The sequence below is a fragment of the Danio rerio genome, chromosome 6 (assembly GCF_049306965.1).
Source record: "Danio rerio strain Tuebingen ecotype United States chromosome 6, GRCz12tu, whole genome shotgun sequence".
NCBI classification, from domain to species: domain Eukaryota; kingdom Metazoa; phylum Chordata; class Actinopteri; order Cypriniformes; family Danionidae; genus Danio; species Danio rerio.
The window spans coordinates 317130-333921 of NC_133181.1; the positions used below are offsets into that span (position 1 = coordinate 317130).

At 40.9% G+C, this 16792-nt stretch overlaps 2 protein-coding genes and 1 long non-coding RNA gene across 17 annotated transcripts in view; 2 read left to right on the forward strand and 1 right to left on the reverse strand.

The window, feature by feature from the left end:
• Positions 1-507: 507 nt before the first annotated feature.
• Positions 508-2232, forward strand: LOC110437775 (retinal rod rhodopsin-sensitive cGMP 3',5'-cyclic phosphodiesterase subunit gamma). Its single transcript, XM_073953470.1, has 3 exons — positions 508-568; positions 1351-1507; positions 1826-2232. Exons 2-3 carry the CDS (start codon positions 1363-1365, stop codon positions 1900-1902), a joined length of 222 nt encoding a protein of 73 aa, XP_073809571.1. The 5' UTR covers positions 508-568; positions 1351-1362; the 3' UTR covers positions 1903-2232.
• A 782-nt stretch (positions 2233-3014) lies between these two features.
• On the forward strand, positions 3015-5096 carry LOC141386150 (uncharacterized). The gene is made up of 2 exons (XR_012407489.1): positions 3015-3606; positions 3726-5096. It is a non-coding gene; the product is annotated as an uncharacterized lncRNA (long non-coding RNA).
• The window catches only part of rbfox2 (RNA binding fox-1 homolog 2), a 45202-nt gene continuing 32827 nt past the window's right edge, over positions 4418-16792 (reverse strand). For 2 of the 15 annotated variants that reach the window (XR_012407285.1, XR_012407289.1), the window contains exons 6-13: positions 15408-15495; positions 15261-15317; positions 14850-15003; positions 13494-13536; positions 12525-12567; positions 8607-8698; positions 8099-8189; positions 4421-6596 (exon numbers count right to left, since the gene is read on the reverse strand). Coding sequence is in view for 4 of the 15 variants with exons in the window: in NM_214746.2 (NP_999911.2) it covers positions 6552-6596; positions 8099-8189; positions 8607-8698; positions 13494-13536; positions 14850-15003; positions 15261-15317; positions 15408-15495 (570 nt within the window). In the remaining 11 variants the exon portion in view is untranslated. 15 annotated transcript variants of the gene reach the window in all.

Sequence of the window (16792 nt, forward strand, 5' to 3'; positions counted from 1 at the left end):
TTCCAGTTTCAGGATGTTTAGCCCAAATTCACATTACACAACATTCCTGTTAGAGGTGTGCAACATGATGAAATCTCCTCTAAACATGTGTATAAATAAAAATACAAACTGAACATTATCAGCATTGAGAGATGTGCACAATTCAGCATAACATGAGCAGCATGGAGAAAGCGCATATTAATCAACTCATGCATTTCATTTCATTTAATTTTATTTCTACAGCGCTTCTCACAGTAATCGGCAGCTTTACAAAAGGTGTGTGTTATCAAAACGCATGTGTGTGTGTGTGAGAGACTTACAATACCCTTAATAAGCCATGTGTGTTTGCACACTAATGTCCTCAGCAGCACCCAGAGCTGAAAATACTCCCTCATGTGTGTGTGTGTGTGTGTGTGTGTGTGTGTGTGTGTGTGTGTGTGTGTTAATCTCTCGATCCTTCTGTGTGTTTCTGTGAGCTTCACAGATTAGTGCAGCGCTATAAAAGCAGCCGGCGAACACACCACACACACACTGAACTGCAGAGAAGAAGAGCAGAAACACACCTGAACAAACAGAAGCTCCAGCACAGGTAAGAGACCCACGACACACACACACACACACACACACACACACACACACACACACACACACACTCACACCTCATTTTACTTTGGCAGCTGCATATCACTGCAGTCATTTACCAACACAGAACATGCACACAACAACGCTTAACACACATTTGCACACACTACTGAAGGATGAGTGATGAACGCAAGTTGTGTGTGTGTTTTATATCCTTAAAGGAGACAGGGTTTGTACATGTGTGTGAAGAGTGGTGTGTGTGTGTGTGTGTTGTGAGAGAGTAGGGACACAGTTGTGTAATATTATGCATAGCTTATTTTAATCAATGTATATACACACACACACACACACACACACTCACACACTGGTTGCAGCAGGTTTTCTGCAGGCTATAAGCAGAAGCTCTGGCATATGCGTGTCAGATGTATGCTAGGCTAATGTGATGCTAATGCCTGTAATTGGAGCATCTTCACACTAGATCAGCACTATTATGTAAAGAGCTTTACTGTTCACACTGTCTGCACACACACACACACACACACACACACACACACACACACACACACACACACCAGCAGACGGACGGAGCGATGTTGGTCAACAAACCTCAGCATTGTGTAACCCATAGATTAGCATTAGCACAATCCCAGAAGAGGAGATTAGCAGGTGATCTGTTGAGTGGAAATGGGATCAGATCAGGAGATCAATTAAAACAACAGTTCAGCACAGTAATGATATTAATAATAATACTAAACTCTGTGTGTGTGTGTGTGTGTGTGTGTGTTTCAGCACCTGTCAGAAATGGACGTTGCAGAACCCGTTGAGAAGAGAGGAGGACCACCAAAGTTCAAGCAGAGGACCACTCGCACCTTCAAGAGCAAGGCTCCCAAACCCGGACAGAAGGGCTTCGGAGACGACATCCCAGGAATGGAGGGTCTCGGCACAGGTAATGCGGAGTTTAAACACCCTAAACTAAATCAACACAAGTGCTGTTATTTATTTGTACAGTTTATTTGTGTTTGGTTTACTCCACTGAGATTTATAAAACATTATTAGCGTAATCATTCAGTGTTAGGTTGGAAATGAATTGTGTTGGTGAAACTACCTGGCTGGTGGATATGCAGTTCCCAGCATGCCTTGTGTTGGATTTAACTAACTTAAGTTACACCATGATATACATATATATATACAGTATATAGTGAATGCATTGGAGTGTTTTGAATGACATGAGGCTGACGGTTTTCCTCCTCTGGTCTGTCGACAGACATCACTGTGATCTGCCCGTGGGAAGCGTTTGGAGACATGGAGCTCAGCGATCTGGCCAAATATGGCATTCTGTAAATGATGTTAAATCTACAGTAAAATCAGCAGCTCAGAGGATCATTTATTCATCACACACACACCGGCGGCGGCAGCAGGCGCTCTCAGGCCAACACACACAGAGAAACGGATGGACTGAATGGATATACGGAGCAGTTTTCCTCAGGGAGGAGCTGCTGTTCTTCAGCTGGAGCTCCAGATTGGGTTTAATCCCTCTCCTATTGCCTGCAGCACAGCAGAGAAATAATGTGATCAAATCTGCTTTATTTTCTTGAACTGTGCATGAGATTGTGTTTGTGCCTGATTGATTTGGCATAGAGCACACAAAAATAAAGATTTATTTTCCCATAAGTGTGTGTGTGTGTGATGAGTATTGTGTGTGTCCAATCTGACAGACTGTCTTTAAACTGGTTCAGCATTAAACTCCTTCATCTACAAACTTGCATTAATTCATTGTGAACCAATAATATGATACGTTGCTGTTCATGTTAGCGACTAACACAACGCAAACTGTGAAATACCAACACTCTAGTTAGAGGAATGCTGTTTAACATTTACTCTTTGTTTTACAAAGTACATTAATTTTATATTCCAGAAATACGCCAATTACATTCAAGTTTAATTTTCTAGCGCTTTTCAGAAGAACCTGGCAGCTCCACAAAAAGCTTCACATTATTACAACATTACAGTCCGAATTAGAAAAGCAAAATAAACAGTATATTAACCTGCAGTCATGGCCTACAGCAGTGGTTCTTCCCACAGAAGATTAAAACAGCAGTAAATAGTTACTATACCACAGCAATAGCATCAGCAGATTGATTTTATAGCACGTCGTGACACACATGGAAATCAAATACATTAAAAATAAATACAGGCCGCGACTGAACACTGAGGATGATCTCTGAGTGGCAGTCTCCAACATTAAACCCAGAATAGACTTGTGCTGAGAACATTGAGCTCACCAGTCTCATTAGTGGAGGTTAATAATAGATTTCATTAATACATGATGACTATATAGATTATAGCCTATGGTTGCTGGACTGTTGCACTTTTTTGTGTTGTCAATATGCTCATGTTTACTGTCTATTGTTGTGTGTGCAACATTCATATTTATAACCAGCTCTGAGGAATGTGGGGTCGTGGGTCATTGGCATTGTTATTATGGGGGTCGCAGGCTGAAAAGTTTGGGAACCGCTGGCCAGTATAGTGTACATCCAAAATGGACACTATAATAGGCATAGTTTTAAGAAATAGCCATGTCAGTAAAGGCTTTTTAATATTTTTTTCCACATTTTAGAGTGCCTCAGACTACTAATTAGGCTGTTGTTGTTAGATTTCTCAAGAGAGGCTGGAAGAAAATCGTGAAGCTCTTTTTTTATATTTGTCTATTATACATCTTTAGCAAAAATCTTTGGTACATCAAAAAGGGAGGATACAAGCTAATCCAGCTAAAAAAGTGCTTAAAATGCCATTTATTGAAGTATTTAAACATCATAGTTAAATAGAAAATGAGGTGAATAACTGTAAAAAGGTCCACATTTTAAGAAAAAAGAACCACCCCTTTTATATACACCGTTTAAACACGCAGCGATTTACTACTTTTGTCAATTGAATATCAAGTATTGGTAGTTAAATATTAGTTAAACAAGTCCACAAAATTCTGGACTTTGCGCATGCGCAAAAACAGCAAGCTGAGAGGGAAGAGAAAAGGCGCGAATGTCTGAGGTGAGGCGATTTTACGTCACATATTTTTGATGAAAAGGTAATTATAGTAAATCGAGAGTGCTTATGTGTTCGTTATTACAGCTAAAGGGAGAAACATCTAGCTTATTTTCTGTTATTAGGTTAATATCCTGCTTTTATTACGAGGAAACACTCGATGGTAATCACTGAGAGGAGTAATGTCGACATCTGCTGGACGCTAGAAGAAAACTCTGAAGGTAAATCCATGATCCAAACGGAAATACGCCATAACATTATTCATAATAAATTTCACCATTTACAGGCCATTTCATTCAGAGAGCCACACTAAGCTTAATAACCTCTGACGGCACTTAATATTTAGACCAACATCATTTAATAGCCCGTTTCTGCTGTCTGAAATGCTGTTTGCACTGCCAGTGTTTATCAGCCACTGTGATGACTCCGGTGAAATGTTTATGTGGTTATTCTCAATTTCATAAGGTTCCTTTTGAAGCATAAGTGTTGTAATGTAATTAAAATATAACCAGGTATATAGATATAAGAATGCATTTAGTTTTTACAGTGTAAAACGGGATGAAAGACAGTAAACCAGCGCAATCAGGAGAAACTCCACTATAATACTGTGGTAAAATTAATCTTCAATGGAATTTAATTCAGCGCTTCTTGTCTGGTCTGATAGCCACTTCGTGTCATCTCTCAGCGAGGTGCTGAAGATCACTGATTTTTAAGGAAATCAGATCTTTATCACTGTGATTTTGTAATGCACGAATTACTGAGTGTCTGTTCATATACACCATTTAATGCATTCAGCTGAAATCAAAGACCCATCCAGTGATTGTTTAAAAAAACAGTTTATATGGACATTCAGATACAAATTACATCACAAATGGAATCAGAATATGCAGAGAGAGAAAGAGCTCAACTCAAAAACACGATTACACTGTAAACCAAAGGAGAGAGAGAGAGAGAGAGAGTATGTGGAACGGGTATCATATTCATAAGGTGCGTCAATGGAGAATAAAAGAGACGCCATCTTTAATCCTTTACTGCACGAATGGATGGAGGGGTCTCAAGCTTCTCACCCCTTCATCAGAAGACAAACGTCACGCTAGAGTTCCATCTCCTCGTATTAAAGAAGTGGCAGCGGTGCAGGACCGCCACAGGAGAAACGAATAAAGGACAGAAAATAGAGAATCAAGCAATATCATTTCTCAAAGCATCTTTAAAAGGTCAGAATTGTAGGAACGGAGATACTTTAATCTCTTATAATACTGTGGAAAGTGTATGCATAGACTGCAAGTACCATTTCAACATAAAAACTAAACAAATCAAAAGAAAAGTAGAGCCGTCTGGTTTAGTGTTCATATTGTGGTCCGTTTGTCATCAGGCCAGAACTTTTAGTGTCAATGAAAACAACCCGTCATCATGCACACGAACAAACCCATGAGGTCAAATTAAATTAGGTTAAGATGACTAATGTTTTCAGTCCTGCACCAGGATACACCTAAAAACTACTGAGTCGCATGTCCAAAAGGTGAAATGCGTGTGTGTGTGTGTGTGTGTGTGTGTTCACAGATAAAGTAAAAGCGGCGGCTCTGTCGGACTGCAATTAGAGGATGCTGCAAATCCACGTCCAGCCATTTTGAAATAATTAACGAGCCACTTCAAACAATATCAAAAACCTATTGATACATTAAAAAAATAAACCAAACAATAGAATTACAAATACGATTACACACAAAAATCAAGAATGTGCTTGACTCTTCTTTGGAACCGAAAATAAGCAAAATACCAATATACTGAAGGGAAAGAGGACACTCTCTGCCAAAAGAAGAAGACAAAAATACTATAGTTCTCCTTTAAAAAACAACCTTTTTTTTGATCCACTTTGAAATTTGGGCTGAAAGTTGCATATTTTACAAAACTATGCTAATAAAAGAGCTTGTGGATATCCCTCGAGAAGAGCTCTCTTCCCAAAATCTGAAGGAAAACAAAGATTATATTCTAAGCTTAATTTAAATACTTGCTATAGTCAATATGCCGTGAATTAATGTGGGTTCAGATGGAGTCCTTCCCTTCATCACACAACAACCATGAGAAACTAATGATAATAATAATAATAACAATAATAATAATAATAATGTTTGGTAAAATTTTGTGTCTATTCTAGTTTACTTGCATATAATGACTATTTAATTTTAAAGGTACGCCTCTTGGAAATGGTCAGAACGGAGGTACTGTTTAAAGAACACAAAGCTTTCAGCAAGACGGATTATTATGACACGTCGTCCCGGTGGTGTGCGCACACTTCACGGATATATCTGTAACAGCTGTCGCAGTTTCTTTCCTCCATGATCTTTCCAGGGAAAGGAAGACCACGACCTCTCATCACGTCGCTGTATTTGGGATAATAGCATCGTCCTCCCTTACAGAGCGGATGGCATCCAAAGTATTCAAATCCATCCTCAAAAACGGAGACAGGAGCATTCCCGATGAAAGTTTACATTTCTTAAAGAATATTGATAATTATTGTAGTGTGAGAGAAAGTGAAGGGTGGTGTATTTTCGTTTTTTTTTTGTTTTTGTTCGCTGCAGTCCTGCCACTCTGAGCACATGTAGTTCGATGGCCACTAGAGGCAGTCTAGAGCCGGTACTGCATGCATATGTGCAGAGAGACGAGCCAAAGGAAGAAATGATTCGCGCTTCAGTCAAGCAGTTTCAGTCAGAGTTTCATCTGTTACAGTTTAGTGTTGTCAGGTTTCCTTAAAAAAACAAAACAAAAAAAAAATCTAAATCCAACCTCTTGGATGTATAGTTGCATTCCTTAACCGCAGAGTTCGTTCGTAACAGACGTGTTTTGATTTTGTTTGTTGTCCAAAAAAGTGTGATAGGATTTTTTCCCTCCGAGGTCAGCAGCTGTTGGTGAAGTTTCAGAGAGACGGAAATCTGGAAGTGTTTGAAAGGGGTTTAATATGGCGAAAACCGGCTGTATCCTCCTCTGTACAGAGTCGCCTGTGGAAGAGACCATAGCGTTAGAGAGACCAGCAATGATAGCCTCTTTTCACATTTACAGGATTCTCCTCCGCAGAATTAGTCGTAGTTATTGTAAACTGGTGTAAATCTGCGTTCAATGGAAGATGTTGATTTCAGTATGTTGATGTTCTTCCAAATTAGCGATGATATGATTATAGATTTTTGTTGTATGATTATAGTCTGAGGAATAATCACGGTCTCACAATTATCATGATTATTATGCGTTATTTCATTTTAAAACACTACTAGTTTAGAAAATCACATGAAAACTTCTTATAATTTAAAAGTGTTAATTATCTTTGCTCAGTAACACTTAAAACAGCAAAAAATAATAATAAAAACAAACAATATAACCCATTTCTCTTTAGACTTAAAAACAAGTGAAAATGTTTTTGGCATTTAAACATCAGTAAATTAACACTGAAAATAAACGACAGAACAATGAAAAAATAAACTAATAAATGAAACGTTTTTGTCAAGTGTAAATCGAAGCATCATATTAGAGGAGTATTTCCCTTTAAATAGAACAAATGTAGTCAAAGACTGCTGAACCCCTGTCTAAAGTTTTAATTAGTTACGTTATAATAGTGCCTTATGCTCACAAACCACATGCCTCCATTATAAATAACGAACTTGTGCGCGAAAAAAGATGGAATATGTGAATTACCCTTAATTAAAAACCTCCTCAGCCATAGTTTAAATCAGCCTGTGTGTTTCAGTGTGCATGCGTATTGTGTACAAGCTCGAGACTTTAAACTAGCGCACAGACGGCATAACTTTCAGTTGCAGCAGAAACCCGGTGTTGAGAAGCTTTACGATTAATTAACTGAGATGAATTCAACCTGCGGTTAATAGTGAAACTGGTTAATCCCTGCATCCATATTCCAAATGAAACTCAATATTAATAAGGGGGCGGGGCTTTTTCTTTTGCACATCATTGTCTAAAAGTACTAATGGTAAGAGAGGGTATTAATAATGCGCAAAATAATCCTGTTTTGGCTTTGATATATCATTATTTAGCTTGTTTTATTATTTATTATTAACTTCAATTTGACTCCTAATGTCTGAAAGCAAAACAATATTTAGTGCTCGTCTAGAAAATGCTTCTAGATTTAAGAGTTTTTAGACATTTTGACGAGAAACAAGTCAGAAATGCATTGTGTGCAGTGTGGGTGTTTATTGATCCTTAATGTTGATGTTTATAAGCGTGTTCTCCAGGAGTGTATAACCAGCTTAGACATTTTAGAGACATGCATGATTAAAATGATGTTATGATTAACTAAACTGGTTAGACTAAACTCAGTCTAGCACAGATTTAGTCGACTAATATCTCACAGAATCCAGCTGACAAAACTACAATGAATTTAGAAGGACTAAAAATAAACAGGTAATTATTCAAAGCACTAAAATAGATCCTAATTTACTGTCCAAATGAACAATTAATCAATCAATTAAAAGATTAATAATGAGCTGAGGCTTACCATCGCTCCGACTCCATATGCTGCTGCCGCCGCCGCTGCTGGAGTCGCTAGTGCAGCCGCATACGGGTCCGCTGCGTACACACGACCGTAGCTGGACACACACACACACACACACACACACATTTCAGAACACCCTTACAGATCTAACATCACCGCTATAAACCAGTCAGAACAGCCAAACTCGGTTTAATATTCTTGATGAGGCTGTCTGTTGTTAGGATTAAATCAAAATAAATAAATCTAATAAAATCTGGTCATTTAGTGCTCAAAACGAGGAATGTAGACCGCTCCATATCCCTCCGCTGAATAATTAGAGTTATTTCACAGCTACAACAGTCAGAAATCACACCAGAACACAACAGAAGGAGGAGATGTGGAGGACACACACCTGCCTAACACACACACACACACACACACACACACACACACACACACACACACCTGTACAGGTGCTGGAGAGCAGTAATGTGCTGTTTTCATTATGTTTGACTGTAATAAAGCGTCTCACCTGTCACTGTAAGCAGCCGCTGCTGCCGCCGCCGCCGCTGTGGGACTCGCTACCGCTGTGGGCTGGGTGTAGCGGTACGCAGTATAGCCGCTCTACAAACACACAAACACATCCGTCACAATTAACAGCAGCAAAGCGAGACAACTGAACTGGAGAGTTAGCAAGAAAATAAAGAGACATGTTTGAGAAAAGCAAACCTAAAATCCATTAACAAGCATCTGCCACTGACGGTCAGTCAAACATAAACCGCATTCGGAGAACCGTACGCAGGTCTGTTACGCACTGTGAATCTTCCTCAGTGGCAAACAATGCACAATCATCATCAAATAGCAGAGCTTTCTCTCCAATCATCACCAATCAGAGGATTTGTTTGTCAAAGAGGGAGACACACAAGCAGAGATGGGGATCGTGAGTGCATTAGCGTCAGTGTCATCTTCACCCCAAACGCACAACCAGGGTGATCCAGTCGATTACTGGTGCCATATTCAGACAGACAGACAGACAGACAGACAGATAGTGAGATTAGGAGAACATCCACACAACCACACAGACAGCATGCACCCCAAACTCAATGAAGAACAAGCCATTTCTGCCATTCTCTCCTCAGCATTCTACACTACAGCCAGTCAGAAACTCTCCCGTCATCCCTCACACTGAGAGAGAGAGAGAGAGAGATGGAGAGAGAGAGAGAGAGAGACAAAGAGAGAGATGGAGAGAGAGAGATGGAGGGGGGGGGGGCAGAGGAGCAAGAGATATATACTGTACAGGGGTTGGACAGTGAAACTTAAGGCCTGGTGTTAGAGCACTGTAGTTGATCCGTATGCTGTAGCTCCTCCTCCTCAGTCCTGCATCAGCTGCTGTAGCTCCTCCTCCTCAGTCCTGCATCAGCTGCTGTAGCTCCTCCTCCTCAGTCCTGCATCAGCTGCTGTAGCTCCTCCTCCTCAGTCCTGCATCAGCTGCTGTAGCTCCTCCTCCTCAGTCCTGCATCAGCTGCTGTAGCTCCTCCTCCTCAGTCCTGCATCAGCTGCTGTAGCTCCTCCTCCTCAGTCCAGCATCAGCTGCTGTAGCTCCTCCTCCTCAGTCCAGCATCAGCTGCTGTAGCTCCTCCTCCTCAGTCCTGCATCAGCTGCTGTAGCTCCTCCTCCTCAGCCCAGCATCAGCTGCTGTAGCTCCTCCTCCTCAGTCCTGCATCAGCTGCTGTAGCTCCACCTCCTCAGTCCTGCATCAGATGCTGTAGCTCCTCCTCCTCAGTCCAGCATCAGATGCTGTAGCTCCTCCTCCTCAGTGTAGTGATTGACAGACAGGAGTCCTGCAGTGGTCAGAGGGGTTGTGAGCTGTTCTTCAGAATAGTGTTCAGATCACTACTGATGCTGCTGGAGGAAAACCTTTCCTGACTCGCTCCTCCAAAACACTCCAAAGTGCTCAATAATGTTTAGATCTGGGTACTGTGCAGGCCATGGGAGATGTTCAGCTTCACTATCATGTTCATCAGACCACTCTGTCTCCAGTCCTGCTGTGTGTGTCGCTGCATCATCATCCTGATACACACCAACACCTTCAGGACACAGTGATTGACCCATTGGGTCACACATGGTCCTCCAGAATGGTTGGGTAGTTCTTGGCAGTACCCCAATGCCCATCTAAGTCCAGTATTAGGCTGAGAAATCGCCATGATCTTGAGCCCAAACCATCCGTGACCCCGCATGCTTGACTCTGGGCATCAGTGGTCTGGGTGGGCCGCTCCTGTGGGGCTTCTCCACACCGTAACTCTCCCGCATGTGGGAAACACAGTGAATCTAGATCATCAGAGAACAGCACATGCTCCACACCGTCCACAGCTCCAGATCTCCACCGCTGCTCCACTGAAGCCGGCGTTCGGCGTGGGCAGGAGTGAGCAGAGGTTTGGCTCATGTATATTGAGCCAGTGGAGCTCCAGAGCAGCAGTTCTGCTGGACACAGGAGAGTGGAGCTGCACATGTCATTCTGCAGTGAGTCGGGCCGCGGTGCTCTGATGTGTTCTGGGTGAATCAGGGTCAGCAGCCCTCAGTCAGCTTCCTCCGGCCTCCACAGCTCCTCCTGCTGGATGTGCTTCCTCTTCTTCTTGGTGGTCTGCTGACATTACTCTGGACACCGCGGCTCTCGATCATCACACACACCTGCTGTTTCGCTCACAGACACACACCAACACTCTGTCCTCTTCTGGACTCTTCTGTGTCCCCATAAAGCAGTGTGTGTTCAGTGTGTTCAGCAGAACTGTGCTGCTCCTCTGCTTATGAAGCTTCACACTCAAGATCAGTGAAGATTCAACACCATGTTTCAGTTTCACTGTCCAACGCCTGCATTTATTTCCTCTGTTATCATCATCATCACTACTGCTGTTACTATTGTCGTCATTCGTATCGTCTTTTTTCTGCCATTTATGCTTTAGCAATATATAGCCATGTATGTCATGCCAATAAAATACATTTAATTAAGAGAGAGAGAGAGAGAGAGAGCAGTATAGATAGAGAGATCTAGAGAGAGATCTACAAGGGAATTAAGTGTGATAGCATGCCAACACAGATCGAGTTAGCATGCCGCAGAGAGAGACAGGGACTCTGGGAAGGGGACAGAATCAGATCCAGTCTGACAAAACCCGAAACCTCCAGAGTCCGTGGAGCTATCGTCTCAAATCATCACAACAAAAAGACCAGCAGAGCGTCATTCGGCTGAAAAACAGCGCCAGACAATTATTTACATTCTCAGAAGTGTAAATAATCCACCGCTGAGGACTGGCCGGCACGCCGCGAGACGCTCGCTGTAGAGATTCTTTTAGCAATGTTTGGTAGACAAGCTTTGTGCTTTTAAAGGGATAGTTCACCCTAAAATTAAAACTCACCGTTTACTCTCCCTCAAATAACTCCAAACCTTAAAGTTTTTATTCTGTTGAAATGCCAAAGAAGATATTTTGAAGAATGTTAGAAACTGGTAACCATTGACTTTCATAGAAAAAACAAATAATATAGAAGTCAATGGTTACTGGTTACTAATGGTTCCAACATTCTTCAAAATCTTCTTTTGTGTTCTAACAGAACTCTAAGGCTTATGACCACTAGACGGAGAGTAAATATCTCTTTAAGGTGTATAAGCATCACCTAAACTCATAAAATCACAGTGAGTTGGACAGTTGAGTGTTTGTTCACATCATCTGAATATTAAGCTAAAAACAAAAAGCATGAATATAAATACGGTAAAGTTTCTGATCATATTAACAACTTTACATTTAAATGGACAGATCAACACGCAAAAAATGCCAAATTTACTCATTATTTAGTCTCCCTCAAGAGCTTACAAACCTTTAGGTGTTTCTTTCTTCAGTTAACCTGAGAATGTTAACCGGTAACCATTGACTTCCATAGTAAACAAATACAAAGCAAGTCAATGGTTACCGGTTTACAACATTCTTCAAAACATCATTGTTCATGTTCAACAGAAGAAAGAAACTCATAAAGGATCAGAACAAGTGAACGGTGAATAAATGATGCCAGAATATTCAGTTTTTGTGTGAACTAACCCCTTAATCCTCTGACCTAAAATAAAAGCACACAGGGTTTATTCTGAGAAAGGTGTTTGTGGTCGTACCGTCCAGCCCTTGCACCGCTGTTTTTACTGCAGTGTTATTATCATCCCCTGAATAAGAGTCGCAGCGGTGACGTTTGATGTTTATCAGATTATTCATGCGCTCTGAATCGTTTACAGGGAAATAAAAATGTGCAGAATTCAAGCAAGAATTTCTTTCTCCCCCTTCCAGCCCTCACTCCTGTCAGATTACTGTGAGTTAGTAGGGAAACAGAGACAGCAATCTCACACCATCAAATATATCAAACAGATGATTAATCAGATAAAGGAGAGATGCACACTATCCGTCTGTGAGCCTACCTGAGGCATTCTGCTACTAACCAGAGTGTCCTGAAACACTATTCTACAGAGAAAACAGAAAGAGCTATCGTCAACCTGGACACACACACACGCACACACCACACACACGCACGCACGCCAGCGCACACACAGAGCCACCCCAATCTGCAAGCCAATGGGTGACACTTTAACTGAAGGGGTGTTCATGAGACTGTCATTAAACCTTTATAATGTCATTTAATGCATGCTTATAACCACTGTTATTAAGTGTCATTGGGTCAGTCATGAGCTTTTAAATACAACTATGACATTGTTTGTTATGACAACTTGACATAAACACATCACACCTGTTTTTTTCTGTCATGACAACTTGACTTTACCAAAACGTCAGCAAAACTTGTCATAAATCTGTCATAAATGTTATAACAGCATCTCAAACACAGTGCTACAAGCTGAATTTGTCAATAAAATGTCCTAATATTATAAATAATGATGATGATCTGATGGTCATGCCACTTTTAATGAGACATTATAATGACAAATACAGTTTCATACACAGAATCATATTCAAGACAGTTATAATGCGTCATGATGATCATGTTTGTGATGGTTTTGATGTCTTGGTAATGTCAAGATGTCATGACAATGAAAAAAACAGGTTGTGAAGCATTTATGTCAAGTTTTCATAACAAACAATGTTATATTTACATTTAAAATATCATAACTGAGCCAATGACACTTTATAACAGCTGTCATAAGCATGCATTACATCTCATTCGCATTCAGTAGATTATCAAGGTTTAATGTCAGCCTTATGAACAGCCCTGTATGTAGCGTCACCGTCAAGTGATTCTGACATCACTGAAAACACTCAACTGTGCCAGAGTAAACCCGGCGAGCGGCTCTGTGTGTCTGCAGTGTCCACACAGTAAAGAGAGGAGGAAAAGAGAGAGGAAGTGAAAAACAGGAGACAGGAAGTGTCATACTTACATAGAGTTCTGTAGCTCCATAAAACCCATCCTGGTACACCACACTGAGAGACAGAAAAACAAAAATGACAGCAAAAAGAAAGAAAAATGGAGAGAGAAAAATAATATAATGGCGCCACCGTGTGGTGACAGAGGGGAAAAACCAAAAGGAGAGGAAGAGGAAATGGCAGGACAGATGAAGAGCACGGAGAAGAGAAAGTGAAAACATTAATTCACACACATGCAGTGCACTTGGTCAAAACACAGAATCAAAATGCCACTTTGATCCGCTTTATTATTATTATTTAAACATGTTATTGCAGTGTGGGGTAAGCTACTGTTTATGATGAATAAATGACTAATTATTACATTAACAAAATAGTATTTTCTATTTATTTATGAATTATTTAACATTTTTACATTTTACAAACATACAAATTAAAAATAATATATATGTATATATAAACAAACAAATAAATGTAGATGTCTACCATGTATGCAACAAACTAATTACACTAATAATAAAATTGTATTTAAATTACATTGAGTGCTTTATTTAATAATTTAACAAGTTGAGACTAAACTAAAAATTTGTACATCTCAAATGCATAAAGAATACAAATTTAACTTTATTCTTTACATTTGATTAGATTTAAGATTATAAACACTTACGAAATGTTGAACATGCATAAAAATAGTAAAAATTACACTATATTTCATACTAAACATATTACATAATAATAACAACTTAAATCTTTAAAATGTGATGATACATAAATAAATAAAATGTACATTAAAATTCATCCATTAAGGCGCTCTCAGTATAGTAATCTTGAGTAATGGTTGGAATCATGCACATTGTAAGTCTTGTTTATAATTTGGATTTTTATTGGTTTATAGATGAAATGAAAAGGAGTCTTTGGGCAGATTCATGTACATTCACGTTCTTGAGGAATGATAATGATTGTACGGTGTGCCTTTGTTGTGAAATAAACAGTAAATATAAGTAACTGCATTTAAATTAACGCAAAAAGTAGTCCCTTAATTTGCAAGTGATTAAACCCAGCAGCACTGCACTTTCAGATGGAGACTGACGGGTCGGCGGTGGCATTTTCTGAGCGACTGATTGATCGTGTATATTTCATTGTGTGAGCAGAACCAGCTGAAGCACACGGTCATGCAGCATGCAGAACACTGGAGAACATACTCATCTGCTGCGCCTGTGTGTGTGTGTGTGTGCTTCTTTACATATATGCATGTGTGAGTGTTTGTAAATGTGTGCAAGTGTGTATGTGGAGTGTAACGGTGTGCATATGTAAGAGTGTGAACATTTGTGGGTGTTTAAGTATGAGTATAAGTGTGTGTTTGTATGTGTTACCCAGGGTATGCGGGTATGGCGGGCTGAGGGACAGCAGCGCGCACCGCTCCGTACACCGGTCTCCCGCGGCCCCGCAGGTGGGCTCCTCTGAAGCTGGCGGCGGTGGACGCGGCAGCTGCGGCGGCGGCGGTGGTCGGATAGGGAAACCCTGGAACTACAAGGTGACATTATCATCAGCAAACACTGTAGACATATGCTCATATTCAACAGCTGCGTCCACAATCGCACACTTCCCTACTGTATAGCACATTAAATAGTGAGAGAGAGCGAGTAGTGTGTGTCAATTCAGTAGTATTATAAGATATTATCAGTTCCTGAATAAGAAGAGAAGTCATAACCCTATGCTGAACATCTTCGGCAAACACACAGCACTAGTGCACTTCAACATGTGATGTTTGTGTTGCTTCTGACCTGCGTAGAACTCCGGCCCGTACATGGCGCCCATCATGGGGCTCAGTTTCCACCCAGCTGAACACAAACACAGAGATAACATCCTAATTAAACAGCGGCGATCATCATGAATGAAGTCCTGTATAAAGGTGGATGTAGTGTATGTACCGTAGGGCAGTGTGCTGAGACTGTCCCCGTTAGCATACGGGCTAACCATCTTCTTATTGGTCATCACTCGAGCCGTAGCGTTATTGACCTGTTCACCAGAGAAAGAGGCAAAGTCTGATCAGAGACGCAGAAGACGACGCGCTGAACGCTGCATTACACTGTTCTTATCCAAACGTCTGCAGTCAAACACACACGTGAAGAACTACGCCATTAGCATGTAGTGAAGTTTACAGATCAGCAGATCTCAGAAATAAAGACGTTCAATAACAATCAATCAATCAATCATCTGAGCGCTATCTGTACATTACAGCAGAAATTGTGGACTCATTGATATCCCCTTATATTGCTTCATGCATCAATAAACTCAGATTTCAAACATTCAACACAAAAACCCAGAAATCAATGCGTTAAAGAAAGCAAACCAAAAAACAGGGCATTCCACTGCTCAAAATGGAGGAGAGAGATAAAAAAAGAGAGAAACAAAGAGATCACACATGACGAAATCAATACACTGTGCACAGCTCTGAGCAAATAATCACATTCAGCCAATTACAGGTCATTAACCAGAGATGAGCATATCAGCCAATCAGCAAGCATCAGATGCAGCCTACGGACCAATCCAAATACTCCGCAGCCTAATCCCGCCCCCTCGTGGAAAATAAAACACACACACATAAACACAGATCATACCAAGAGAAAAGGGGGAGGGGGTGTTCAGAAACAGAGGGATGCAGGAAAGGAAAAAGAGCCAGTCGACATTCAATGAAACTACAAAAACAAGAAAAAGAGGGAGAGAGAGAGAGAACAGTCCACCCAATCAGACACGTCAAACTCAAAAAGCCATCCAGTTTGTCATGAACAAGAACACCAAAGTGCGTCAAATGAAAGGAAGCCTGTGATTGGTTGTTGTCAGACCTTGTGAGGAGTGACGGAGTTTATGGGTGAGAGAGAGAGAGAGAGAGAGAGAGAGATGCATATGCTACATGTCACAATAAATGAAATCATGAAGACGGAAAACACCGGCAGGCATCAACACGGTTCTTTCACACGCTGAAGACCAATATGCAAACACCATCACACACACACACGCGCACACACACACACACACATGGTCCAAAACCAAGACCAAAACAAGCTGGAGTCGCACATCCTCACATGAATATAAGGGCAGAAATATCGTCTGAGGAACAATTTCGGTGTGTGTGTGTGAGTGTGTGTGTGTATATTTCGGGGCGTTTTTGGCTCATAGGCTGTGCAATAATCAGCAGATATCTGGGCCTGAACTGGTGGAAGCATGAGGATGATGAGTGATCAGAACAATCACAGATGAAATGAGGGATGCAGGTTAGCACCGGGCGCCATGACCGTACGAGACGCGTCCATCA

What these genes read in the sequence shown, in the direction of transcription:
- LOC110437775 (XM_073953470.1), top strand. Translation starts at nt 1,363, where the DNA reads ATGGACGTTGCAGAACCCGTTGAGAAGAGAGGAGGACCACCAAAGTTC. An exon ending in AATGGAGGGTCTCGGCACAG is followed by an intron (nt 1,508 to 1,825) that starts GTAATGCGGAGT and finishes GTCTGTCGACAG; the next exon opens with ACATCACTGTGATCTGCCCG.